This window comes from Microtus oregoni, unplaced genomic scaffold (genome assembly GCF_018167655.1).
Source record: "Microtus oregoni isolate MIOR12 unplaced genomic scaffold, Mior012 000001F_ref0000356, whole genome shotgun sequence".
Taxonomy (NCBI): domain Eukaryota; kingdom Metazoa; phylum Chordata; class Mammalia; order Rodentia; family Cricetidae; genus Microtus; species Microtus oregoni.
In genome coordinates, this window is record NW_024543060.1 from 93688448 (window position 1) to 93715719 (window position 27272).

Here is a 27272-nt window from a genome sequence, read left to right on the forward strand (position 1 = left end):
TTACTCACTGTCATTAACTGCAGCCAGAACGAAACCACGGGAGCTGCAGAAAGGTGTCCGTCCAGACAGCACAACTCTCCAAACTGGTTTTTTGCCTCCAGAGCAGGGCCTAGAGGGGGCCAGCCACTCCTGACGCTGGAAAATAATCTAAGAATTCTATATATGAGCTATAGGCAGGGTCTTGTGAGATGACCTGATCTTTCTAGGCCCAAAAGTATTCTCTTCTTTCTTCTTTTTCTTCTCCTCCTCTTTCTTTGTAAAACACCAATAAAGGCAGATCATTCTATATGCTAGCAGTTCCTGAGGTTACACTGTAGAGCAGGCTAGCCCTTCTATCTACTATTCTCTGCTGATTTTCACAACTGTGTGAAAAGATGGACCTATCACTTCCATTCTCAAGATGAGGAACCTGAGACTTGAAGAGATCACATGACTGTATTACTTTGCTCACTGATTCAAGGAAACACCAACAGGAAATGTAAGAGAGATGGGGTTAATCTCAGCTCACAGTTAGAAGAGCTTAGGCACTGAAGCCTGTGGCTCCAAGGTGATGAGAGTGTGGCTGCACCTGACTGCTCATGTTTCTATGAATCATAAAGCAGAAACAGGGGCTGGGCGGTGGTGGCACACTCCTTCAATCCCAGCACTGGGGAGGCAGAGGCAGACGGATCTCTGTGAGTTCGAGGCCAGCCTGGTCTACAAGAGCTAGTTCTAGGACAGGCTCCAAAGCTACAGAGAAATCCTGTCTCGAAAAACAAACAAAAAAGAATCAAAAACCACGACCCTTTAGGGTACATTTTACATCCAAACTGTAACATTCTATTTAGGTTCATGGGCATCTTATTATGTAAAATACATTAAATTCAATTTCAAAGATTTTCAGTCTAATAGTTTTTTTTTTTTTTAACCACTGTTAAAAAGTCATCTCTTCTGGGTCTCAAGGCACTCTTTATACACTTCGAACATGCAATGGCAAAGAGTAAACATTCCTTTTCTAAAAGAGAAGAATAGGACCGTAACAGGGACAAACCAGACCAAATCAAGACTGAAACCCAGCAGAGCAAACACCAAACTCTTCAGTCCCATGTGGGTATCTGGGTAGCATCAAGACGCCATCTGAGCTCCAACAAGCTTGGTAGTTTGAATGTAATTGACCCCACAATCTCATTAGTACTATTAGGATACCACCCAGTTACTTACTTTTGCCTTCTGGTCATGTCACCAGCATGTCTGCCTGCATACTGCCATGCTCCCTACCATGATAAATGGATTGAACTCCTGAAACTCTAAGTGAGCCGCCCCAATTAAATGTTTTCCTTATGAGTTGCTGTGGTCGTGGTGTCTCTTCACAGCACAGGTAACTCAAGCTAAGACAGAAGTACTGCCTTCCAGCTGTTGCCTGCAACACAGTTGGTTGGTCTCTCTTAGCCCAGGTCCACTCAGAGCCTGCAGCTTTTATTGGTGAGTGGTGCACATTTCCTCATCTCCAGTATCCTGGGAGTTTCCACTGGAACTTATGTCAGAAGAGGGCACCGGATCTCATTACAGATGGCTGTGAGCCACCATGTGGTTTCTGGGAATTGAACTCAGGGCCTCTGGAAGAGCAGCCAGTGCTCTTAACCTCTGAGCCATTTAACGTTTTTATAGTAATTAAATAGACGTAAGCGTGGGATCACCTGGGAGCTCTTTGCTGTCAGCGTCAAAGCATTGCTCAAAGCGGTCAGAATCTGCTGAAAGCATGCTGTAGGTTCTCTGCCTCTTCTCTTTGGCTCCTGCTCCTGAGCACACCCGAGGTATTCCTCAGCACACCCCACTATGCACTTATCCACCATCTGATTATAACACCTTGGGTGCTTGGTGCTCCTATGAGAGAAGGGAGTCTAAGCTTTTGCTGGGTGAGGAGGTCCACAGACGGACACAAACTGACACAGTAGAAGAAAGGAAACATTCACAAACCATATTTAATAGAACATTTGTCATGATACCTATTGGGCTAGAAAAGTTCACTCTGGTGATTACAGACTTGTATGACCGAGTAAGGCAACTTTTTGACCCTTCCCTACACCCTAGTAGATTTTCCCAAAAATCTGGGACAAAGGAGGAAGAGGCACATTTGCCTGCTCCAAATGGAGACATGTCTCCTGGAAGGCTGTTTTACAACCCTGGCTCCTGGAACAGCAGCCTCTCCACCAGTCACTGTGGCGTGCACAGCAGGAGCTGTGTACTCTGGATCTTGAGTCTGGCGTCTTAAGTGTTTCAGTCCATGGCACTTCAAGGCTCTGCTGGGCTTGGCTCTATCCTTTAATAACTGCAATTGGTCTCAGCTTAATGGCCTTCTTGCTGATCCCAGCATCGTGGCAGGTATTCACGACGTCTGTCACATTCTTATAGGACTCTGGAGCCTACAGGGAAGGGATTGAACACTTTAAAGTCCACCAACAAGAAATCTTTCAAAACACAAAGATTTACTTGAAATTATAAGAAATACTCGGGATATTTTTGCCCATTAACTAAGCAAAAGTTAAAAATGTGAACAAACTCAGGGCTGTTAAGGGGTGTGAGATAAACAGGTGGTCCAAAATTTTCAAAAAATTTCTTCAGCCAGGCGGTGGTGGCGCACGCCTTTAATCCCAGCACTCCGGAGGCAGAGGCAGGCGGATCTCTGTGAGTTCGAGACCAGCCTGGTCTACAAGAGCTAGTTCCAGGACAGGCTCCAAAAACTGCAGAGAAACCCTGTCTTGAAAAAAACCAAAAAAAAATTTCTTCAAAAACATTTATTATTTGTATAACTAAAAGCAGGGGCCAGTAGGATGGCCCAGTGGGGAATGTGCAAGTCTGTGACCGACTTTTATCCCTGGACCACACAGTATGAGAGGAGAGAACTGACGGCTGTCTTCTGGTCCTCACACATGCTCTGGCCCAGACACCGTGCACACACTACATACACTAATTAAAAAGAGAAGCAGTTTCACATTTCAAGTGCACACACCAATCCGCTTGGGAAGAAATGCTCCAAATGACAGAATAGTAATAGGAGCAAAATTATTTCTCTATTTCAGCAGCTATTAAAGTTCTAAATGAATGTGGATTAGTAACTTCCTCTTCACAAGAGATCTGTGTCTATCTAAACAACTGCAAGCGTGTGGCTGTGTATCTACACAACTCCCTGCCCTACACACACCCACTCCTTACAACCACCGCCAATCCCTTGCACCTGCTAACACAGGGCAGGCTGCCCAGACCCTGACTGGGCTGTGTGCTCCATTTCCATTTCTGAACCTCTGGGACCACTTCAGTGACTCTCCTCTGTCCACTTCCTTCACCCTGCTGTGACTAAACCTGCATCTCCCCTGATGCAGATTTTGCCTCCAACCTTATGAAGCAGATTTCCCCCCTCTTCAACTGGGCCTAGAATGGAACATGAGTCCCCCTTAATATTCATGTGTATTTCATTCTTTCTTTTCTCCCCCAAAACTACCAGTTTTAAATCTTGTGGTTACATTAGACTACCCACAAGCTCTCAACTCGGTTATCAGCCAGCATGAAATGACTTGGGAGACAGACATCTAGCCCCCGACTTGCTGGTACTCTCTCTCTTGCAATGAATCTGAATGATACCATTATTCAGGGAGGCCTCTTCACTTGGAAGCACCTTCATTCCGGCTATGTGGCGGCTATGGCTCTGTATACCCTCTACCGCTCTCTGCGGGTTGTAGCCCAACTCTTCTCCAAGTGCACATTTGGGCTTCTGTTCCTTCCTGCTCTCCATGGCAACACTCCTTTAACCAACCATACAGGCCCTACCATCCCTGTTAGTGAACCACCCTAAATAACTAGCTGTAGAGCGATTTTTATTTTATTTTCGAGACAGGGTTTCTCTGTAGCTTTTGGTGCCTGTCCTGGAACTCGCTCTTATAGACCAGGCTGGCCTTGAACTCACAGAGATCTGCCTGCCTCTGCCTCCCGAGTGCCACTGCTGCCCAGCTGTAGAGCGAATTCTAATTGTTCTTAATAATAATAAAAACCCAGAGTCAAGTATTAAGGGTGAAAGATCAGAGAGGCAGAGGAGCCAGCCACTAGAGTTCTACAAAATCCTCAGACTGAAAAGGCCAAGCTCCCATCTCCTCCCGCCTTGTATTTCTCTCTGCCCAGCCGTATCACTTCCTGTTTCCAACTCCCTAGTTAGTGCTGGGATTAAAGATGTGTGCCACCACTGCCTGGTCTCTATGGTTAACTAGTGGCTAGCCCCGCCCTCTAATCTTCAGGTAAGCTTTATTTGTTAGAGCACAAACAATCACCACGACTTGCCTCTCTCTCACTGGACCGTACTTTAAGGATAATGCCTGCACTGTGCCACCTCTACACAGCCAGGTGCTCCCCTGGAAACACGCCACCCTGACGTTCCTCTCACTTAGATGCGAGCCCTAGCAGGTGATCCACCTCTTCTTTTCTGCACTATCAGTTTCTCTCTCCTCTTCACCAGGCATACTAGGCAGACCAAAGCACTCTTCACTCAAATCCTCCACTGTCTTCCTATCACTCTGAGCAACAGCAAAGGTTCTGTAAATCAAAGGCGAGGTTGGGGTAGGGATACAACCCAAAGGGTCCAGTGCCTCTCTAATGACTTCGTCTCCCTTCATCTCCTGCTCACGCCACCTGTGTCCTTCAGGCCCACACTCAAGTATCACCACATCAAAGCCTTCCCGGCTCAGCCTACGTAGAACGGCATGCGCCCAGTCATCCCTACACCTTCTCTTGTTTCCTTTGACTTCATAGCATTTACATCGTTATTAATACACTACAATTTTACTGTCTCTTACATTCCATAGGAAGGGATTACATCATTTTTCTCCACTGTGTCTTCCTTAGCACCAGAACAAATGTCTAATAAATAAGACCATAGGAATGAAAAAGGCCATGAGGTAAGTAAAACAGGAAAGTGGTGGCCATCTCTAGTTGGACGAATACTGCTGGTTTTTTCTTAAATGTTTTCCATATCCTTTAAAGTTATTACTTTATAAGTTGCGATGATAATTTTAGGTTTATTTATTTTATATGTTGGAGTGTTTTGTACGTTTTATGTCTATCTGTTACATGCAGAAGCCAGAAGAGGGCAGAGTTAATTGAACTGGGGTTATGAATGGATGTGAGAAATCACATGGGCGCTGGGTTCTCCGAAAAAGCAGTAAGTGCTCTTAACTCCCAAGTCAGGGCTCCAGCCCCCAATGCCCTGCCAAATGTGTTACTCTTAAGAACAAGTATGAATTATCACAAAAGTAAGGTTTGACCCAGTAATTCTGCTTTAGACTTCTAATCATTAAAAACTTGAAGAATGAATATACCTACCACAAATTAATTTACAGCAGCAAAAGAGAGAAGCTATGTAAAAACCCACGTGACCAGAGGTAAGACACGCATCTGGGAGCACTGACTACAGAGTGACACCAAGAACTTATCAGAGGCTGCATTTTTAAAGGACAAATAAAGTTTGACTTTAGGTTCAAAACAGCATCAAGGACATGTGGCAGTAAAAAAGAAAAAACAATGGAGGGAGGGGTCAGATAACTGGTTTTCTCTTAAGTTCATGCAGATCTTTATTTGTGTGAATTAAACAAAACCTCTTTAAACATGTCTCTCTCCTTTTTCAAATTTGTTCTAAACTGAAATATAAGTATACAACTGTGCACAATCATCTTAAACTACTTCTAGGCTGGAGAGATGGCTCAGAGGTTAAGAGCACTGGCTGCTCTTCCAGGGGTCTTTACTTCAATTCCCAGCAACCCCATGGTGGCTCACAACCATCTATAATGAGATCTAGTGCCCTCTTCAGGCAGGTAGGGATACATGCAGGCAAACTGTATACATAATAAATAAAAAATAAAAAGTTCATTACTTTAAATTTTGTATAATTAAATTTCATTGCCCGTGTGTTCACACATGCCACACTGCACGTGAGCAGGATGAAGACAATTTGAAGGAACACGTTTTCTTCTTCAATCATATAGGATTTTGGGATTAAATTTAGGTCACCATACTGAGCCAACTTGCTGGTCCTCTCAACATGTTTTTAAACATTATAATGTAGATAGAAACTATATGAACGGTAAAAATCATTCTCATAGACTTAGCCTGTAATTAGTCTCCAAACAAAGGACAATATAAAATCAAAATGAGATAAACAAAAATTGACAGGAGTAGCAGCTCACACCTGTAATCCTAGCACTTAGGAGGCTGAGGATATTTCAAGTTCCAGGCCAGAGTAGGGCGGAGCTGGCCGGATGTGTAGGAATGGAACCGTGAGTGGTGGTGGTGGTGACAACGATAAAAAGTGTACTCGTGGGTGGAATTCTCAAACCAGAAAAAGTGAACAAAATAAAAAACCCATAATCCAAAAAGAAATCACCAAAAACTCCAAGTCGTTTCTGTAAGTAATCCCACACAGCCCTGTCCCTGCCCTCTGGTCTTCGGTTAAACATCCATCAGGACTTCACTCACCTCTTCCATAACCAGCTTGGGTGAAGCAACACGGATTGCAATTCCCATATCTGCCAATTTGTCTAAGACATCCTGGAAATCTAAATTACGGCGAGACTTTGCTCGGGACAATGCACGACCCTAGAATGAGAAAGGATCAGGGACAGGAGTAAACTTCAATTTATGAATTTTGAACTAAAACTTTGTTTGGCTCTAGTAATTATTTAAGCCCTTGGGATTATATGCCTTTTCCTTGATTATTTAAGTTCTTGCCATTACCACATCCTCCTATGTACTTGCTCATTTGCCCTCATTATCGTTAGTGTGTGCATGTCAGAACATGTATGCACAAAAGCCCTGGCATGTGTGTGGAGCCAGAACACAGCTTTCAGAAGTGGGCTCTCTCCTTCCGCCTGGCTGAGGTAAGGCTCTTGTTTCTGCTGCTGCTGTGAACTCCAGGACAGCTGATGTCCTTCTAAGGTTCTAGTCTCTGCTGCCCATCTTGCTGGAGTGCGGGAACTGCAGGTGTGAGGGCTCCATGGAATGAGGGTCATTAGGCTTGCAGCAAGTACCTCTACCCACTGAATGATCACACCTGCCTTGTGTGTTCACTTCTGAGCTAAGACTTGCTATGCTGCTTACAATGCACAGGCAGGCCTTGAACTTGTACTCCTCCTCCATCAGCCTCATCAGTAGCTAGGATTACAGGAACATATCACTGTATGAGGCTTCATTTTTCTTTTATCTTATAATAATAATAATAAAAGTTTAAAACAAAAAACCAACCCAAAATGCCATTGGGATGGTGAGGTAGGTAAAAGGTGCTCGCTGTCATGTTTGATTCCCAGAAGCCATACCATGGAAGGAGAGCTCCAACTGCCACAAAACTGTCCTGACTTCATCTGCATGCTAGGTCACATCATACCCCTCCTGGTATACCCACACACAAAGAAAGAAAGAAAGTATGAATAGATTAAAAGAAAACAAAACCACCTGGTGTGGAAGATAGATCAGTAGGTAAAGCACTTGCTAGGTAAGCATGAAAACATGAGTTTCATTCTCGAGCTCCCAGATAAGAGCTAGGAACACACCTGTCAGATCAACACTGGGAGGCAGAGACAGGAGGATCCCAAAGGCTGGTTAGCCAGTCAGTCTAGTCATCAGTGAGCCCCAGGTTCAGAGAGAAACCTGTCTCACAAAACAAGGTGGCGAGTGTTGGAGGAGACAACCAATGTTGACTCTGGAACACACACACACCTACTTTTGCTAGTTTAACCTTATTATATGTCCTTTATCAAGAAGACTCATCATACCATTTTTGAAAATAAAACATTTTATATTTAAAGACTTATTCTGAATGATTCTAAGTGTCACTAAGTATCCATCAGTCAACCACCTTTTTGTAAGCAAAAATTCCTGAAACAAAGCAATGGCCATTTACACAGCCCTGTGGCTCCTTCCTACCCTATCACAGCACAGCTGAACTGAGCTCCCAAAGCCTAGAAGGTCTCAAGTACCCAGCTCTCGACACAGTTGACCACAGGTGGCTGAGAAGATGTGAGGCATCACCCAAACTGACGGGCTCTCTGTGCTAAGAGCATGTCTGCCCACATCTGGAGCAGACTGTCCAAAGGACAAATGAAGCGAGTGAGCAGGTCCAGTGCGGGGCTTCCGATAGTTATGTCACTTACAAGCTAGTTGCCTTGAACTCAGCTACATTGGATTGGTAACTGTCCAGCTAGATTTTCTGGACTTGGTCCTACAAAGTCCTTACTGAGATTCTAGGTGATTTCAGTCAGCTAACTAAACTGTATATTATGGGGAATCATTTGCAGAAGTCATGATACACTCAAACCTCGATGTTGCTAAACTTAACCCTGAAGAGTAAATTTCTAAGCGAGTTTTCATCTCCTTACCGCTCCATGACAGGTTGTTCCAAAGGTCTCAGTCATGCCTTGCTCAGTACCAGTCAGAACGTAACTACAGGTCCCCATGGTGCCACCAATAAGCACTGGTTGTCCAGTGAGCTGAGGATACAAAACACCAAACGGTAAGTGTTGGAAAGGTACATGCTTTTTATGCTGAAACTTCATGTTGCAGAATTGTAGAAGAAACCTAACGCTCTAAACTCAATGCTCTTACAGCTAGCTGTATTAAGAAATTACTTCTTTTTTTTTGGTTCTTGGGGAAAAGAAAGAGAAGGAAGATGTGCACACAGCACAGAAAACTCTCAGACTGGAGGGGAAGCATTGCAGGATTTCTCATCCATGGCAAGGCATCTGCCCTCTCTGGACTTCCTCATCTGCAAACATAAGCATAAGGGAAAGAAAAACTGCGGTTCACCTCCGTCCTGCCTTCCAATCACGTTCAGGCTATCACTGAGCTCAGGGGAGTAGAACATTCCTAATACAGAACTAAGACAGCACTCACTATGGGACGGGGCATCGCTGGGGCAGACTGGGAACCACTTCTGTCATGGGGGACAGGCTTTGTTCTTTACACACTTGCTGCTCCCTGCTTCACTAAGCCCGTATCTAGCATTCTCGACATCGTGATCTCACAGCTCAAACACAGACAAGGTTACATACTTGGTAATCAACAGCAATGAGTGGGTGGTGTGGAGGGAAAGCACGGGTGGACCCCTTCCTGTGCACCAACAGCGTCCGCTCCTTCCCATCAACCACATGCTGCTCCACTTTGGCAATATTGTGAGAAACATCATAAATCACATGCAGGTCCAGGTCGTCAGGGGTTGTGTTGAAGACTTTCGCAAAAGCCTAGGGGAAAGTTTCCATTACTAGTAGCTCTAGCTCTTGAGAACGTACTTTACTGCTTTCAGCTAGTGAATTCCTGGAGTAGGGACTTCAGAATTCAAAAACAGCAGTCACTAATCGCCACATTAACACAGAAACCGCTCTGGGGAACACACTGTCTGCCTCTGTGGATCTTGCCTGACACTTCTTTCACAGCCTTCTCGACCTCAGAGAACAGCGTCTGTATTCTTGCTGTGGCTCAAGACAAACTGAGGCAATTCTGGGTCTCTCTTTTCTTATTTCCCAGGCCCTCTTGATTACTCTCCTGGCCAAAGACACCAAAACTTAAGATACTTCTCTAGTATCCATAATACAAATTTCTAAAATCAAACATGCTTAACTTCCTGATTAACTCAAGAGAGCAATTTTACTTTACCTGGCGGGTTAAGAAGGTCATAGAAGAGCGGTTAACCCAGGCATAGTTTCCAGCTGCAGCCATTCCCTTTAAATAGTCCTGCCCCTCTGGGGATGCAATCCGAGCACAAGCCAACTGCCGGTCATTGACTATAATCTTGTCTCTCTTCATGGCCTTCTCCATAGCTACCAGTGCATCTGAAACAACAGAGCCTTAGGTCAGCCCAGGGAAGTTTCTCTTAAGTCATCCAGATTTACTGTAGAAAGACAGAACATTCAAATTCAAAACAAAACCCTAAGTGTGCTTCTAAGTTCATCTATCTGTTCAATCAAGATATATTTGGGGTTGAAAAGATGGCTCAGGAATTAAGAGCACTGGCTGCATTCCCAGTACCCACATAGTGGCTCACAACTGACAGTTAACTCCAGTTCCAGGGGATATGTACCCTCTTCTGGACTCCATGGGCACTGCGTGAACATTGAGCACATACAGACAAGCAAGGACAGACAGACAGACACACACACACGATGAATTTTTTAAAAAAGATATTTACTGAGAATCGTCTGAGTATGGTGATAGAGATTTGTGAGACATACAGATACCATATGCCTCCAGAAACCTTAAATGGGATGTGTATAACTAACAGCAACATGGACTCCCTTCCCAACATGTAAGTAAATGAGAATAGCATATATTTTGTTATCATTATGGGTCTCACTTTATAACTCATTTGTCTTCCGGCTAACTACATTGTTTGGGCTACTTCACAGCTGTGCTCCCTCTGCTCAGCCTCTGGAATGAGGAGATCATAGTGTGTGGAACAATCAATGTCTTACAAATAAGCAATGTCTTAGAAATAAAACAGTCAGTGCTTCATGGATCTGCTAGATCAAGGATCAGGCTGGCACAAATGATTGATTCTTACAGGATAAGAAACAGCTGTACGGGTGATGGAACATGGAATTTGATGTTTATAATTTCCATGTGTGTACACTGTCTCCCACAATCACTGATGCCTGTAAGCCACCCAGACACCGATTTCCATGTTCCTTGGTTTTGTTCTTCCTGCTTATTTGTCATGAACGTCTTCTATGTGTTAACTATTCAAATCCCAAGGCCTAGCTTGAGAATTGTCTATGAAGCAATCTCAATATTTTTAAAACATATTAATGTTGCCTTTCTTACAATATTTTATCAACTATTACTTTTTGTCCTTGGAGGTGGTGGTGTGAGGGTCTGGATGAGTCTTCATGTGGATGCCAGTGGTCAACCTTGAGTGTTGCTCCAGTGAATCCCACGCATTTGTCTGTTTCTGCCTCCCCAACGCTGTGATTGATTACAAGTGTGCACCATCCTTGCACCTCTCTGTGGGTAGAGGGACTAAACTTAAGTCACTGGGCTTGCCCCTCGCTTTACTAACTGAGCTGTCTCGCCAATCCTTTTTCTCAATGAACATCATCTTATCCATCAGACAGTGAGGCCAAGTATCGATTTTAGAATCCAATCCACCAAAATCACTAACCTTGCCGAGTACTATAGGCTGACTGAATGAGTACCTAAACTCCATAGTCCAAGTTCTATCAAGGTGGTTAGTCAGCACTAACCCCCAACAGAGAACACAGCGCTAAACAGAACTAGCATTACCAAGGGCTTCCTCAGTGACCATGCAGTTCAAATCTTTGCATATATTATTTCACTAACTTGGCTACCCACTCATTTCAGATGAGAAAGACCCAATGAAGTTATTAGTTTGTTCAGGGTCACAAGTAAAGAAAGTCACAAGTTAAAAACCCACACAATGTACTTCCATGGCTCAATTTACCTCTCATCCTGTTCCCCACAAACCATACCTTTGCTAGAACATACCTGTGGCTACCTGGTGGCCCAAGCCTCTGCTTCCACTGTGGATCATCACACACACCTGTCCCTTATGGTCGATGCCCATCTTCTTAGCAGCATAGTCATTGAAAATCTCATCTACAACCTGGATTTCTGCATAGTGGTTGCCTGCTCCCAGGGTCCCCAACTGTAAATGTAAGAATGTCTGATTAAATAGTTTCTATTCTAGTTAAAAACAAGTAAACAAACATATATTTAAAAAGCAAACAGGTAAAACCAAGCCAACAAAATAACTATACACAGTGTCTCAAGTAACAAAATAATTCTAAGTCTTAGAAATTTTTATTACAGCATTTTCCAAAAATAATGTGGACTACACCAGAGGTCTAGCGTAGCCTAAGCTGTAAGTTGTCTATGATGTTGGGCATGTGTGCCATAGCACTTATGTAGAGGAGAGTCAGTCTCTCCTTCTACCTTATGGAAGCTCTGGAGATTAGAACTCGGGCTGTGAGCTTGTGTCTCCATCACTGAACCATCTCACTGCCCTACAGTCTTTAAAAAATTTTTAAAAATAAACTTTGGCATACTTTGTAAGTCTCATAATTGTATCCCATGTTATAACTCACAATCTTATGACTATCTGCAAGCTCTAGGTAACCTTTCAGAAAAATGATGCATAAGCAAAACAGATGTTTTTTGATGTACTGTAAAAAACAAACAAAAAACTCTAAGGATATACTTTTTGTTAAACAGAAGGTACAGATTTCCTGCGTGATGAAAGCTAAAATAGCATGTAGATCCTACAAAGTGAGTTACCTGAGGAAGGCCCCTCTTTTTTGCCCTGGGTGAGACCTTGTTGGGGTCAGCTTGCAGCATCCTCCCGTACTCCTCACAGTGCTCCTTGTCTTCAGCCCAGGCGTAGCCTTCCCTCAGAGACCAGTCCACACCCATCTCCAACGCCTCCTCCAAGTCTCTGGGGTGAGCAAGGAAATAAAGTCTTTTCACAGCAAAGGACAACCAAGGATAGGAAGAAACACATCCCACAGAGCATAGGGATGTGTGGTAACTACTACTCCTGTGTACCAGGCTTGGTTAAGAGTTCATGCTTTCTAGGTTGTTTGTTTGTTTTTGAGGAAAGTAGTCACATAAATGATCACTATGTAAAATGGAGATAGTGTTATAAACATAATTACAGTTTCACTTGACATTTACATGGTCTGTTGTACTTAACAAACCAAAGCAGGTTTTCATGTAGTTCAGGCTGGCCTTGAGCTCACTATGTAGCCAAAGATGACCTTTGGCAAAAACTCCTGTCTCTATCTCAAGTGTGGACACAAAATGTATCATTGTGCTCAGTTTTCATGTACACTAAGTAAGCACTCTACCAACTGAGGTATATATCATCAGCCCATGTGATGTATTTTTCAATTATTATTATTTTCTTTTATATTACATCTGCTTCTCAGATTCTGAATTCCATTAGGGGACAATTAATCAGACATAGAAATTTCTATCTACCTCTATTTTACATGTCTATATTAATAATTTATGAAAAAATAGTCAAATAACGAAGATATCTGAATTTCCTCAAGTAACAGAGGTTACATCTTAAGGTTTATTTTCACCAAAGCATTGTGTGGCTTTACTGCATCTACACTTTGAAGATGTAGGGCACAAACATTAAATGTTTAGAGAGAGGATGCTTCACCATCACCCAAAGGGCAGGCTTCTCATACAGCCAGAAGAGAATACTCCCTTCTCTACCACCCTAGATGACAACCCTTTACAAACAAAATGAATTAGGACAAAATTTTACCTGAAATATTTGTAAAGATGCTTCATGTTCAATCAGTAATTGTTACATGTATGCTTTTCACATTGGGGTGACACAGGGGTCATATGAAAATAAAGGATAAGCATCTAAATTAATTTTCCTTCACATGTTCTTTTATTTGATTTTTTGGTGGAAAGGACTGTGTAACAGGTAACAATTAAGAGCATTTATGCATTAGTGTATGCATACAAACTTAAAATGCAAAGTATATACAATGTACATGTCAACGGAACATCTTTGACTTATTCTTGATAAACACAACATTTGATCCAGATATGGTGGTGTACACCTGCAACCCTAGTATTTGGGAGGCTGAGGCAGGGACCATGAGTTCAAGCCAGCCTGGTTACACAGCAGGTTTAGGGTAGAGAAGACCCTGCCACGTGTAAGGTACACCATTTGGTATGAGCAGTACAGCACTGTCACTAGGTACCCAAGAGATAGAAACACTGTAGTCTTGAATTACTGCACTACTTAGCTAAATAGAGCACATATTCAGTACCATCATTAAAAAAAAAAATTGTAGGATGAATAGGCTCCTTGAGAGGTACTTAGAACATAGTCCGTCTGAGAGGCAAAAGCTCTTCAGTCTGAACCCTGACACCACTTACCAAGCTTAATTTCCTGTTGTTAATTTGCTTTCTGCTAGCAGTGGTCATCACCTGGGTGAGGTATTGGGCAGTGTCATTATTATAGAAATACTCTGGGTCAAGGACTGTTTTTCTTAACTTTTATGTATATGGGAGTTTCGCTCCAACATATGTCTGTACCCCATGTACATACAGTACCCACAGAGGTCGGAACAAGGTGTCAGATGCCCTGGGTCTGGAGTTACAGACAGTTGTGAGCTGCTGTGTAGGTGCTGGGAATCGAACCCTGGGCCTCTGGGAGAGCAGCCAACAGTCTTAACTTGAGTCCTCTTTCTGGCCACACGCTTTCTCTTTTTAAATTGTAGACAGAGTCTTATATGTTGCCCATGATGGCTTTGAACTCCTGGGTTAAAATGATCCCATCATGTCAGTCCCCTGAGAGGCTGGGACTGCAGGTGTGTACGCCACCAAGCCCAGCCCATGACTGCTCCATGTCAGTCCCCCGAGAGGCTGGGACTGCAGGTGTGTATGCTAGTAAGCCCAGCTCAAGGGCTGTTCTAATGAACATGGGTTGGAGCTAACGCTTTACAAAGCACTAATCTGCGCTTCCTAACAAGTGGTTGTCTAAACTGGAAGCAAAGCTGAGCCGTGTGGTTTCCCCCACTTTCCGTTTACCAGAACCTCGTGCTCTTACTTGGCATTCATTGGGATGACACCTTTTGATCCCACACCAACAGGAATGTGGTCAAACATAGCTTGGGCAAGTTGTTCCTTCACAGGCTGCACATCACTCTCATCTAAATTGGTTCTTAGCAAGCGGACACCACAGTTAATATCAAATCCGACACCACCTACAACATACAGAAGTTAAGTCAAATCTTAGCAAAATAATCAGACAATCAGAACATTACTTGAAGTTCCTCACTACTAATATGGAGTTAAAAGAAGGCACATTCCTTCAAGGACAAGCATGTTTTAATGTAGTCATCAAAGTGACCGGCTGCTGTGCAAGTCTGTCAACACTGAAACAATGCAAGCAACACATGCACTAAGGTACCTCACCCACAGTGGGGATGTGGCAGACAGACGGACAGGAGTAGTAACCTGCCTCTGTTTGTCTCACAAGAGGATGGTAACTGTCAGTCTTCTCAAATAGCCAACCTTTCCTACTGTGCATCTTTTTTTTCTTAAAAAAAAAAAAAACAACAATTTCCAATGTCTTGTCTTTTGTACATCTAAACCGTTGTTCTTTCTCCAACTTTTAAAGATATTCCAGGAGGCTGGAGAGATGGCTAAGTGGTTAAGAGCACTGCCTGCTCTTCCAGAGGCCCCCAGTTTGATTCCCAACACCCACAAGGTAGTTCACAACTTCTTCAGTCCCAAGGGATCTGTTATGTCCTCTTTTGCCTTTCCCAGGTACCAGGCACACACATCCATGCAGGCCAAATACCCATACACATTAAATAAATTAAATTAAAAAAATATTTCAGCCCCCCCCCCCAATTTTCCTAATTTGTGCATTTAAGACTATAGCGTATCTGCCTACAAAGATGGGATTTCCAGTTATGGTGGTTTGAATAGGAATGGCCCCCACAGACTCAGGTGTGCGAATGCTTGGCCTATAAGGAATGGTACTATTAAGAGGTGTGGCCGTGTTGGAGGAAGTGTGTCACTGTGGAGGCAAACTGAGGTCTTTATGCCCAGTATGGCACAAAGTCTCCTTCTGCTGTCTGTGGATCAAGATGTAGAAATCTCAGCATCTTCTCCAGCACCGTGTCTGCCTGCACGCTGCCATGCTTCCTCCCATGACAATGGACTACACCTCTGAAACTGTAAAGCAGTCCCAATGAAATGTTTTCCTCTATAAGAGGTGTCGCGGTCATGTGTCTCTTCACAGCAATAGAAACTCTATATATCAGTTAGTAGAAAATGTTTAGATCTAAGTATTTAAAACCATGCCTTCCAGCTTTATGGAGATGACTGACAAGGAACAACTAGAGGTGATTCTACCTTACCTAGTAAGTGACTACCATCAAGGAAACAACAGCAAATACTGGTGAATCCTTATACTCTACAGTGAGGATATAAACCTGGGCCACCACTATGGAAATCAGTATGGAGGTTCCTGAAGATAGACCCACTCTATGACCCTGCTCCACCACTCCTGGGTGACACTTGCATGTCAGTTAACAGTCTCACTACTCACAACAGCTAGGAAGTGGAACTGGCCTAGATGGCCATCAACAAACTGACGTATAGAGAAAATGGAGTACGTGTGCAATAATTTTATTCAGCCATAAAGAAAATAATATTTGCAGGAAAATGGCTGCAACTGGAAATTACTGTTAAGCAGAGTAAGCCAGACTCAGAAAAACAAATATCCAATGTTTTCTTTCATAAGTGGAACCTAAATTTAAAATTGTATATATCAAAGTATTACACGTTTGCTGGTCATAAAGCTAGAAAGAAGATCATGAGAGGGGAAGGGATCTGAGGGAGGTGGGAATTAGGGAACAGAACACAAGCCGTAGACAAGCAGACTGAGGTACGTGGACTTAACTTGGGGAAGAAAGGCAAGCAGCTGGAGGAGGGACAGGGTAGCTGGGGAGGAGAAAGGATGGACAACGGAGAATGGCACATGTGTGAGCATGCCATGATGAAGGCCTGGCTCCTATATACTAGAAATTAATGAAAAATACTAGTGTTAGAACAAAAACGATGCGAGGAAGTACTGAGTCTAGCTCAATTCATTTGCTCCTCCCAATAACGCTCAGTGCTGACACTAGACACATTTACCTATGCAGTAGCTGAGTCACCAAGAGAAATTTTGTCAGAGAAATGTTTCTTTTGCAGCCAATGTCTGATATTCCCTGGCATCTGATAAAAATCCCCAAAGTTTTCAGTAAATGATTTGATTGATATTTTAATAGCCTAACTATCCATAAGCAGCTTTAATGTAGAAAACAAGAAATCACTGAATGAGACTGAGAAATGCACACTGTCTCAGAAAGGCCACACAACACAGAGAAGCCACACGACACCAGCACCTTACCTGGGGATACCACGGCTTCAGGGTCATTCATATCAAAGGCAGCCATGTTCCCTATGGCAAAGCCATAGCCTGAGTGGACATCAGGAAGCCCAATGGACCGCTGGAAAAGAACGAGACCTGAAACACAGCTGTTCCACTTTGTGCTGTGGCTGTCTGATGGACCTGCCCTTCACTCTGAGCCCTGTTAGTGAACTATCTGTCTATGAACCCGTTCACAAAGCTGAATACTGCCGAGGACGTTTCATAGTCTGACTGCCAACAGGGAAGTCTCAGAGTGACAGGCTGCCAGAGGATCACACACTAAGTGCCAGTGCTGTTACTTTTAAAATTCTCTCAAGACACTGGCAAACTATAGTTGTTCCATGGTTTATACAGGTCATGAAGATTTCTCAAGTGAAATCTATTTGATGGCATCAATACAGCACATTTCATATACAGGGGCCGAGTAAAGGATGGCATACCACGCCATACAGAAAAGCCATCAAATATGGTGAGACATGGAGATAACCAGAAATATGAGTTCATAGATACAGGAGCCCCTCATTTTATCACCACAAGCACCGCATTGTTAATGAAGAAGCCCCATAAAACTCTGGTAAATGGATCTACTTCTCAGCACTCTCCTCTGAAGGTGAAATCTGAACGCTAGGCTAGTGGAGCCCCCCCCCCAGCTCCACTCTATTCACTGTCATTGCCCCAGCATTGCTAGTCCTTTCCCACTCTCAGTTCAACTCAGTTCTGCTCAGTTCAACGTCCTCTTCTTTTCTTTCCCAATCATCCACACACAGACTCACAGTGGGACCTAGAACGGTGCACTGATGAAGGAGTAATGATGCACAAGGGTAAGATCTAAATCTCTCCACAACAGCCTCTCCAAACGCTTAGATTAAGAGACGGAGGGGCTATCCAGCCTCAGTCCTAAGTCTAAGTGTTACTGCTACAGGCAAAGGCCACCGTCTCTAAAGGTCTGTTAGGTGGAGCCCTTCATTCATTCAGCAAACTTACATACAATCACACACAATGTGAATGATCAAGGTTCTGGCTCTGACTCACATGAACAATCCCGGGCAGGGCTGCCACGTTGCCAATCTGCTTCATGGCTGGCAGGAAGCCACCGACACCTGAAACAAACACACCTCAGTCTGAGAAAAATGACACATTTAATTTTTAGCACGACTTAAGTACATGAAGGGGCAGAGGTTCTGGTTACAGAGCAGAGAAGGATGGTGGAAAGGAAAGTGGGGAGGAAACGTCAAGAAGCACGTTCACAGGAGGGGCAGAACACCAGACATGCTCATCAGTGTTCTGTGTACACCAGAAGCATGTTCACAGGAGGGGCAGGAAACCAGACATGCTCATCAGTGTTCAGTGCACAACACAAGAAGCATGTTCACAGGAGGGGCAGAACACCAGACATGCTCGTCAGTGTTCTGTGCACAAGGGCTAGAAAACATTAACTATTAATCTTTATGCCACCAGTATAAAATGTACTCTCTCAATAACTCACTGTAGTCATTAAAAATATTAGCAGTGGGGGCTGGAGAGATGCTCAATGGTTAAAAGCACTGGCTGTTTTTGCAGAGGATCCAGGTTCGAGTCTCAGCACCCACATGGCAGCTCACAACCATCTCTGACCATCTGTAACACCAGTTTTAAGGGATCAAGACCGTCTCAAAACAAAACTACCCCAAAACAGCTGTGGTGCTAATCTAAAGGGCAAAGGGCAAAGGGCAATGGGGGAAGAGCTGAGAAAACAAAACAATGACTTGAGAGTCAGGACGGATGGAGGGTAAGTCCAGCTTTGTCAAATGTTAGCAGTTGCTTTTTTTTTTTTTAAACATGTGTGTATGTGTACAAGTCCACAATCGGTATCTTCCTCAATGTCTCTCCACCTTATTTAAAATTTTTATCTACTCGCTGTGTATGTGTGTGCATGCACAGGGAGGCCAGGGGACAGCTTGGCAGAGCCACTTCTATCCTCTTATCTTTACAGGGGCTCTAGGAAGTGAACCCAGGTGGTGAGGGCTGTGTAGCAAGCACTTTTTCCCTTGAGTCATCTCTCTAGCCCTCTACCTTATGTGTTGAGGCAGGGTCTCTCACTGAACCAGTTACTGGTTAGACTGACTGGGCAGCAAGCTCTGTCCGTCTCTGGCACCTGGCTCTGACGTGGATACTAGGGATTCCAACTCAGGTCTTCATGCTTACACAGCTGGCACTTTCCTCCCTGAGCCACAGCCAAGGCCTGCAGCAGTGCCACTTAACACAAGGGGACACGCTCAAGTGAGGGAAGAGGGGTAGCCATGAGAGACAGGTGTCAACCCTAATGTTCACCTAACTAGCATACCAGTTAGGAGCTGGCCTTGTCCTCTCGAGATGCTTCAAATCCTTATTAAGAATGCTTGGGTCAGCCGGGCGATGGTGGCGCACGCCTTTAATCCCAGCACTCGGGAGGCAGAGGCAGGCGGATCTCTGTGAGTTCGAGACCAGCCTGGTCTACAGAGCTAGTTCCAGGACAGGCTCCAAAGCCACAGAGAAACCCTGTCTCGAAAAACCAAAAAATAAATAAATAAATAAATAAAAAAAAATGCTTGGGTCCCCATGAAACCCCCCTATACCCAGGTTTACTAGGAAATTTGGGTAGGAATGGGTCAATGACCTTCATCCTTAATAGAATCAGGAGTGCTGATGAAGTAAAACTTTGAAAGGCTCCAGTCCTACACCTGCCCATCATCACTCACTCCTAAGTCCATTCAGTATCATTTACAATGTGGCATTAATAAATGTATCTAAGAAGCATACAGGCACATGTGCATGCGTACATGCATAAGGGAGCACTGGTTTTAAAATCAGGAATTCAGATTTGAAATTGTGACCAAGGACAAGTTAAAAATCACATAAGCTGGAGTTGGAGAGATGGTTCAAGAGTTAAGAGCATTGGCTGCTCTTCCTGAGGACCTGGGTTCAATTTCCAGCATCCATATGGCGGCTCCTGTCAGTAACTCCAAGGATTCCAACACCCTTACAAACAGACATGCATGCAGGCAAAACACCAATGCACATAAAATAAAAATATAAAAAGAAACTAAATCACTTAAGTTCACTGAATTTGCTCGTCTACAAAAGACATATAATACTGTTATTATCTGTTCCGTTATTACAAACATGGCATGGACAGTCACTGTAAAAACCTAATGAGGTCCCTGAGACACAGCAGGTGCAGGATGAGAACAGACTAGCCCGAGCTCCAAACCCTTAACCAGTAGCATGCTAAACAGGCGATCACAAACAGGCGCTTTCCTTGAAAGTGTTTTACACTGGCTGAGTTCTTCATTCAGGGTACAGGGGAGGCTTTACCGTCCCATACACGAGCCTAAAGTGTACTCACCCCCGCCTCGACAGGCATTCCTTAATTCCTCAAACATCAGTTTTTCCAGAGCATCATTCACGTAAAACACTCCTTCAACCTGATACAAGAGAAAGGCAAACATCGTCTAAACCCAAGTTCACCACGGACAGACGCGGTGGGCAGAATGTATGCGCTACATGTCACGTTTATACCGCTTTATTCTGCATCAAACTCCCTGTTACGTCTCGAAGATTTTAGAGCATTTCAGATCCGGATTCAAATCACAAATATTCAGCCAGTGAAATCTCAGCAACTATCTCCAAATCAGAAAATAATAAAAATCTACACCACCTCTGGCTATGAATATTTAAGACAGCCACATTCAAACTGCTACTTCAGCGCTCATGAACTTCTGAGGTATGTCTATTACGGTTTTGCTATTTTGCAACTTATACAGTTTTTTAAAAAACCCATGGTGTCCTAAATAATGTATAATTTTCATGTGTTAAATAAAAAACTAGCAGGTAAATCCACTAACCAACTACCCCTCTTCCCACAAAATAAAGGGAAAATACCATTGTTTTATTGCTGTGGTCTTTTTCTTCCCAGCAGCTTGCAAAATAATGGGGGCTCAAAGACATTTTGTTTAGTGTCAAATGAAAGAACGGCTAAAAGGAATTTTGAGATTTTTCAGAGTCTTAAATAGGTTGCTTTGGCTGGTCCCGTAGGCATCCTAGACCGTCCTCTTGCCCAGTAGTATCCGATAATAGGGTCTTCTGCCCTCCGTCTTCAGTGCTGAGTGAGAATACAGGCCTGAGCTACTTACCATGCAAGGCCTATCAGAAACTTCTTTACTAAGACCAAGGACTGCAAACCTTTATTGCATTCCCCTGGCACTTAAGGGACCGAGTCACTTATCACACGTGCCAATACCTCCAAAGTGTTTTCTTCCTCGACTTTAACGGAAGCCATCGGCTTGGAAACTGAGAGGGCAGCGAGGCCCAGGGTTTTAGCCCCTGGTCTCAGCCCCTGGTCTCCTGCTCCCACATCAACCAGGCAGAGAAAAAGAAGCAGACTGGACACGAAGTCAGGGCAGTCTTCCTGGATGGGTACGGACGGGTCCTAGGGGTCTCGGGCATCTCGAAGACCGGGAACAATATATGCGTGGGGGAAACACGCGTGAACCGCCCCGCTGTGTCTGTCCTCGCTGGGGAGCAGACCCGGACCCTGTGGGGGGTCGGCCCGGCCGGCGCGGGGCGGAGGAGGCCGGTTAGCGGCGGAAGCGCTGCCTGCAGCCCAGAAGGCCGCTACCCTCGCCCCGCAGCCCCCAAGGCCGCTTACCCCGGCCTCGCAGCCCCGAAGGCCGCGACCCCCGGCCCGCAGCTCCGAAGGCCGAGACCCCCGGCCCGCAGCCCCGAAAGCCGCTACCCTCGCCCCTCAGCCCAGAAGGCCGCTACCCTCGCCCCTCAGCCCAGAAGGCCGCTACCCCGGCCCCGCAGCCCCGAAGGCCGCTATACCCCCGCCCCGCCTCACCTGCATGTTGGGCACAAAGCCCTTCTTGATCCTCCAGCAGTTTTTATTGATCTTGTCCAAGAACTGCAACTCATCGTTGTAGCTGCGACTCATGGTGGCGGCGAAGGTGGCAGCAGCTCCCGACTCGAAGAGAAACCGCCGCGCAGTCCACCGGCTCCGCGTAGCCGCCTCTGGGGACTCAGGGCGCAAGCGCGACCGACGCCGCTGCGTGAGGGAGGAAGGCAAGCGCCGAGGCTCAAATCTCCTCGCGCAAGTCTCCGTCATCTGGATATGATGTCCTCCGCGAAGGAAAACCAAAGATCTGGTTAAACTACCGTTCTAGTGGACTTTTGTTTTAAAGGTTAGGTCTCACCATTTAGCTATTTAGTGAGTCTGGAACTCGCGCTGACTCGCTGGAACATGCTGGCCTCGAACTCCGTGAGATCCACTTGCCTATTGCTGCCGTGGATAAAAGGCTGTGCTTGGAAATGTTTTTTTTTTTTTTTTTTTTTTTTTTTTTTTTTTTTTTTTGGTTTTTCGAGACAGGACTTGGAAATGTTTTTAAGCCGCTCCCGAAAACCTTTGAATCTGAATCGAGTCAACTGCTCTGTAGAATATACAGCTTGGAGTTCACAGCCCCGTTAGTGAAGTAGCTGAGCAAGATAAAATACTAATGAACAGCACATTTGACCATTGTAATGCTTCAGAATGGAACTGTGGACCTACAACAAACATTTTCCGTTACAAAAAGAGCATTCCAAAGAAGCATATGACTACAACGTATCTTTTATTTCTACAAACGCTTATGAAGGCATCTGGTATAGCCAGCAATGCCCTGCAAAGGTGAATACATTAGAGTTGCTGTGAACCATTGGGGTTTCTTAGGCTAACTTTGTTTTCTTTTTCATTCATTCATTCATTTGTTTATTTACTTATTTATTTATTTTGGTTTTTCGAAACAGGGTTTCTCTGTAGCTTTGGAGCCTGTCCTGGAACTAACTCTTGTAAGCCAGGATCCACCTGCCTCTGCCTCTGCCTCTGCCTCCCAAGTGCTGGGATTAAAGGCATGCGCCACCACCACCCAGTGGCTAACTTTGTTTGGAGTAAGCCCTCTGTGATGTGCCTTTAAACACGGGGTTTGATTGATTTGTTTCTAGTCCTATTTCCTGTGAAGAAAAAGCACAGTAGCTATCAGGAAGGCTCGGTTTCCACCTATGCCGTTACCAACCTTTGTGTGATAAATTCCTCTTAACCTCTATTTTCTCATTGATGTAATGGGATCATAATTGCCACGCACCACGATTGTCTGTGCTCTATGTACTACCATACAGTTCCCGAGCTTTGGGCAAGGGGCTGGAGGTTGAAACACACAATGACAGACAGACAGACAGAGCCATGGACCTCTAGTCACTGGTAAGCAGCCCTTTATTCAATAGCACCGTGGAGGCTTAGCTACCCAACGCAGTCAGGTGGGCCAACAGGTGAAAACCTTGTCCTCTGATCCTCAAGGCCAAGGCAACACGCTCGTGAAGCTGAGCTGGTAAACAACTTTGACACAGCTTTCAGTAACTCAAATCAGAAGGAAAGTAAAGATCTCTAGCAGGGAAGAGCAGCTGGAGGCCAGGACGCCAAATGGTCCCAACAATAATTCTACACAGAGAGGTTGTGAAGATCTCAGGAATGAAGCTGGAGGAGTCACCAGGCCAGAGCTTTAAGCACTTAACAGTGCTCTTCCATTACCCAAGAACCCAAGCAGCGTACAAACAGGGTGTTGTTTCTGTGCATTTTCACTTAGCCATCCTGGCTGTCCCATCCTGTTCCCCTGTTCCGTCTCACCCAGATGATGAATAACACTGATGGCAGCTGTAAAGTGTCTTGGTTCCGTAGGCCGCTCTGCCACTTTTGTTCCATCCCCGAGAGGATGACCCAGACTTAAACAAACAACACAGGATGACTACAGGAAGATTTAAGAGGCTAGCAACTCCTTTTAATATTGATATTTGTGGAACATCAGCCTTTGCCATTTTCTGTCATATTTTAATAAAATAAATTCAGGATGGGAGTTTTTACACACAGAGACTGACATTGATAGAAAACAATTTTAATTAAGCACAGGATAGTCATAGTAAACATAAAACATACAATCCAACTAAAGAAGGCAGTCTCTAAAGAGAAGACATGATTTAGACACACACTCACACACACACGCACAGACACACACCTACCAGTGCACTTACAGACAAGTTCCTTAGCCACCTGTTCAGATCTACAAACCTCACTTTTATCCACAGGTTATAAAAACAGGCACACAACATGCTACATATGCTGACATACATATATCCCCCTCCCACTGCCTTGTCCCTGTTCAGCCCTTTAACTCGGTCGGCCTTATTCTAGGTCTCTTAGGACTCCAGAGAGAAACTGTTTCACAAGGGCTTTAATACCCGGGGTGCAGGGCCTTCCTCTTCCAGGTTTACAGTTATCCCATGGGACGAAATGTTGTTTACTTCCTGGGTTGAATTGTGAACCGGAATCAGTGGGTTGGCTGTTCTCTCCATGGTCGGTTTAGCAGGTTCAAACCTCCCCAGGTGTGGAGATTTGGTTGTTGTTTAGAGACTGTTTCATGCGCCAGGTCAGTAGAAATCAGAAGGAAACCCTGAAAAGTATGCAGAATGAAGACAATAATAAACCAAAGGCGTATTTGGGTTTTCCTGTGGGAGAAAAGTTTCCTTGCTGGGCCCTAAGGCATCAAGCCTTTCCCTGCCCCTGTACCCTACGTGAAGGCTCCTGATGTGAAGAGGCTATTCTGGATCATTGTCGCTAGATGTGACTTAGGGAGTGGAAAAGAGGAAAGCTGGTGGGAAGAGTGAGCTTGGAGTAGTGGCCAAATGGGAGATGCTTTCTGAAACCTGTTTCTAATTTCCAAAATACAACAACAAGTAGAAAAGAAGGGGCGGCAGTTTTGTGAAGTTACTTAGTAACCATCTCCCAGGAAACAGCCTTCACTAGGGCCCAATTCTGAAAACAGCTGAAATCCTAAAATCCATAGGGTTCTTTGTTGTGATGGTTTTAAGCCTTCAGCCTCATATATTTAGAAACCAGCCACTGGGGGCTGGAGAGATGGCTCAGAGGTTAAGAGCACTGATTGCTCTTCCAGAGGTCCTGAGTTCAATTCCCAGCAACCACATGGTGGCTCACAACCATCTATAATGAGATCTGGTGCCCTCTTCTGGCATACAAACATACATGGAAGGAATGTTGTATACATAATAAATAAATAAATAAATCTTTAAAAAAAAAAAAAAAGAAAGAAACCAGCCAGTGACACCGCTTTGCTTTGGAAGGTTGTTGAACCTAGGAGGTGAGATCTTGCTGAAGGAAGTGTCTTGAGGTCTTAGGGCTTAGTGGGTTTCCTGGACACTGTATCCTGACCAGGTCTCTCTGTTTCTGTTGCCCCACCTTTTGCTGCTGTGGTGGACTGTATCCCTTCTAACTGCTGCTGAGAGGGCTTGGGGGGCAGGGTAGATCAGACTCTACTAGTAGCCCCACAAAGACCTAGTTTTGGTTCACTAGCATGGGACAGAGCTAAACAGACAGTCCTCAGGAAAACCACAGTTTAGGAGCAGCCAATCAGTAGGCGCCCCACAGCCTTCTGCTAGCTCAGCAGGCATCCCAGGGCCCCTTCTTCTGGCTCAGCAGGCCCCCAAAGCCCCTTTGCTGTCTCAGCAGGGCTCCCCCCACCTTCTGCCACCTAGTCTCCTGATAACTAAAGTTAGCTTTCCCTACCCTGTTGCTGGAAGGTCCCTAACCACTAGAATCTCCCATCAATCAGCCCCCAGACTAATCCCTCCTCCCTGGAATTCCCCTAACTCCACTTAAAAGGAGCTTGTGGCCTTTTTCGGGGGGTCGCCATGTGCCACCCCGATGTTGGGATTAATAAAGCGCTCTTTCATATGTGGCTATTGGTCTTTCCTTGGAGTCTTCTCTCAGACCCTAACATTGCCACACCTTTCCCTGCTGTGGTAGACTGTATCCCTTTGAGCTATAAGCCAAAATAAACCCTTTCTTACATTGTATCCTGTCAGACATTAAGTCACAGCAAAGAGAGATGCTAACTTCTAACTAACATAGTAGAGTTTTCCTTTCTACCCAAGACACTAAACTTCTTTGGGTCTACTTTCTTAGATAAATGGGATCAATGATGTCAGCCTTACAGCTTGTCTGGTGAAATAAAATACTTTTAAAAGTATTTTTCTTATACTATGGAGTGATTTAAATGTGACTTCAAAGTGAAATCAGACTTGGTCTGACTTTTAAATTTTTCATTGTTAATTATAAGCTTTAATAGCTGGATGTTCTGTTTATAAAACTCCTTGGGCTGGTAAAAGTCTAAGGAAAGCAAACTAAAACATAATAATGAAGAGACAGCTGTGTGGATAAGAGAACACCTTGTTCTTACAGAGGACCTGGGCTAGGTTTCTAATACCTACAGTGTTTGAGTCATGATTGACTGTTACTCTAGTTCCAGGGGATCTGATGTGGTACCAGCAGGAACATGGCATACATACACACACTCATGAACACACATACCCACATGAAATAAAGTAAATGTATTTTTAAAAAATAAGTAACGAGGGCTGGAGAGATGGCTCAGTGGTTAAGAGCATTGCCTGTTCTTCCAAAGGTCCTGAGTTCAATTCCCAGCAACCACATGGTGACTCACAACCATCTGTAAAGAGGTCTGGTGCCCTATTCTGGCCTGCAGACATGCACACAGACAGAATATTGTATGCATAATAAATAAATAAATATTTAAAAAAAATAAGTAACGAACAAAATAGGAGGCTTGTTCTACTGTGAAAATCAATAGTGAAGAGGAGATTAGGAACCTTACCTCCAGAACTTCAATGTCTGAGTTGACGAATGCGATGTTGTAGGGGTTGGGGAGAGGGAACCCTTGCTGCAGCTTTGCTGGAATGTAGAAAAAAGGTAATCAGGCGTGGGAACTGATTTTTTTGGGGGGGCTGGAATGTAGAAAAAGGTGTAAGGTAATCAGGCGTGGGAACTGATTTTTTTGGGGGGGCTGGAATGTAGAAAAAAGGTGTAAGGTAATCAGGCGTGGGAACTGATTTTTTTGGGGGGGCTGGAATGTAGAAAAAAGGTGTAAGGTAATCAGGCGTGGGAACTGATTTTTTTGGGGGGGCTGGAATGTAGAAAAAGGTGTAAGGTAATCAGGCGTGGGAACTGATTTTTTGGGGGGGGCTGGAATGTAGAAAAAAGGTGTAAGGTAATCAGGCGTGGGAACTGATTTTTTTGGGGGGGCTAGCATTTTAGAAAGAGGTGGAACTAGAAGCGTTTTAATAGTTTATATTATCATTGTTCCTGGTCTTATTTTAGCTCACAGTAATACGTCCCTAGCATTTTGCTGGATAAATTAGTAATTAATTTATATTCGAT

General features: G+C 44.4%; 2 protein-coding genes across 2 annotated transcripts in view; both read right to left on the reverse strand.

The window, feature by feature from the left end:
- Window positions 1–1943: 1943 nt before the first annotated feature.
- Rtcb (RNA 2',3'-cyclic phosphate and 5'-OH ligase) lies at window positions 1944–22019 on the reverse strand. Its single transcript, XM_041669402.1, has 12 exons — window positions 21837–22019; window positions 20343–20421; window positions 18011–18078; window positions 16958–17057; window positions 14600–14756; window positions 12298–12454; window positions 11509–11668; window positions 9664–9839; window positions 9063–9251; window positions 8391–8501; window positions 6496–6615; window positions 1944–2402 (listed from the first exon to the last, which is right to left on the reverse strand). Exons 1-12 carry the CDS (start codon window positions 21927–21929, stop codon window positions 2295–2297), a joined length of 1518 nt encoding a protein of 505 aa, XP_041525336.1. The 5' UTR covers window positions 21930–22019; the 3' UTR covers window positions 1944–2294.
- A 2329-nt stretch (window positions 22020–24348) lies between these two features.
- Window positions 24349–27272, reverse strand: part of Bpifc (BPI fold containing family C) — a 35497-nt gene continuing 32573 nt past the window's right edge. Inside the window, exons 14-15 of the mRNA XM_041677155.1 lie at window positions 26710–26786; window positions 24349–24471 (exon numbers count right to left, since the gene is read on the reverse strand). Coding sequence (XP_041533089.1) covers window positions 24349–24471; window positions 26710–26786 — 200 coding nt within the window. The remainder of the gene's footprint in view (window positions 24472–26709; window positions 26787–27272) is intronic.

Excerpts from the sequence above, each read along its gene's own strand:
- Rtcb (XM_041669402.1), bottom strand. The coding sequence starts at position 21,929 with ATGAGTCGCAGCTACAACGATGAGTTGCAGTTCTTGGACAAGATCAAT. Across the intron at positions 9,840-11,508 it reads GGGCCACCAGGTAGCCACAG|ATGCACTGGTAGCTATGGAG; the intron begins GTATGTTCTAGC and ends CTGTTGTTTCAG. Across the intron at positions 6,616-8,390 it reads GAACAACCTGTCATGGAGCG|GGTCGTGCATTGTCCCGAGC; the intron begins GTAAGGAGATGA and ends TTCTCATTCTAG.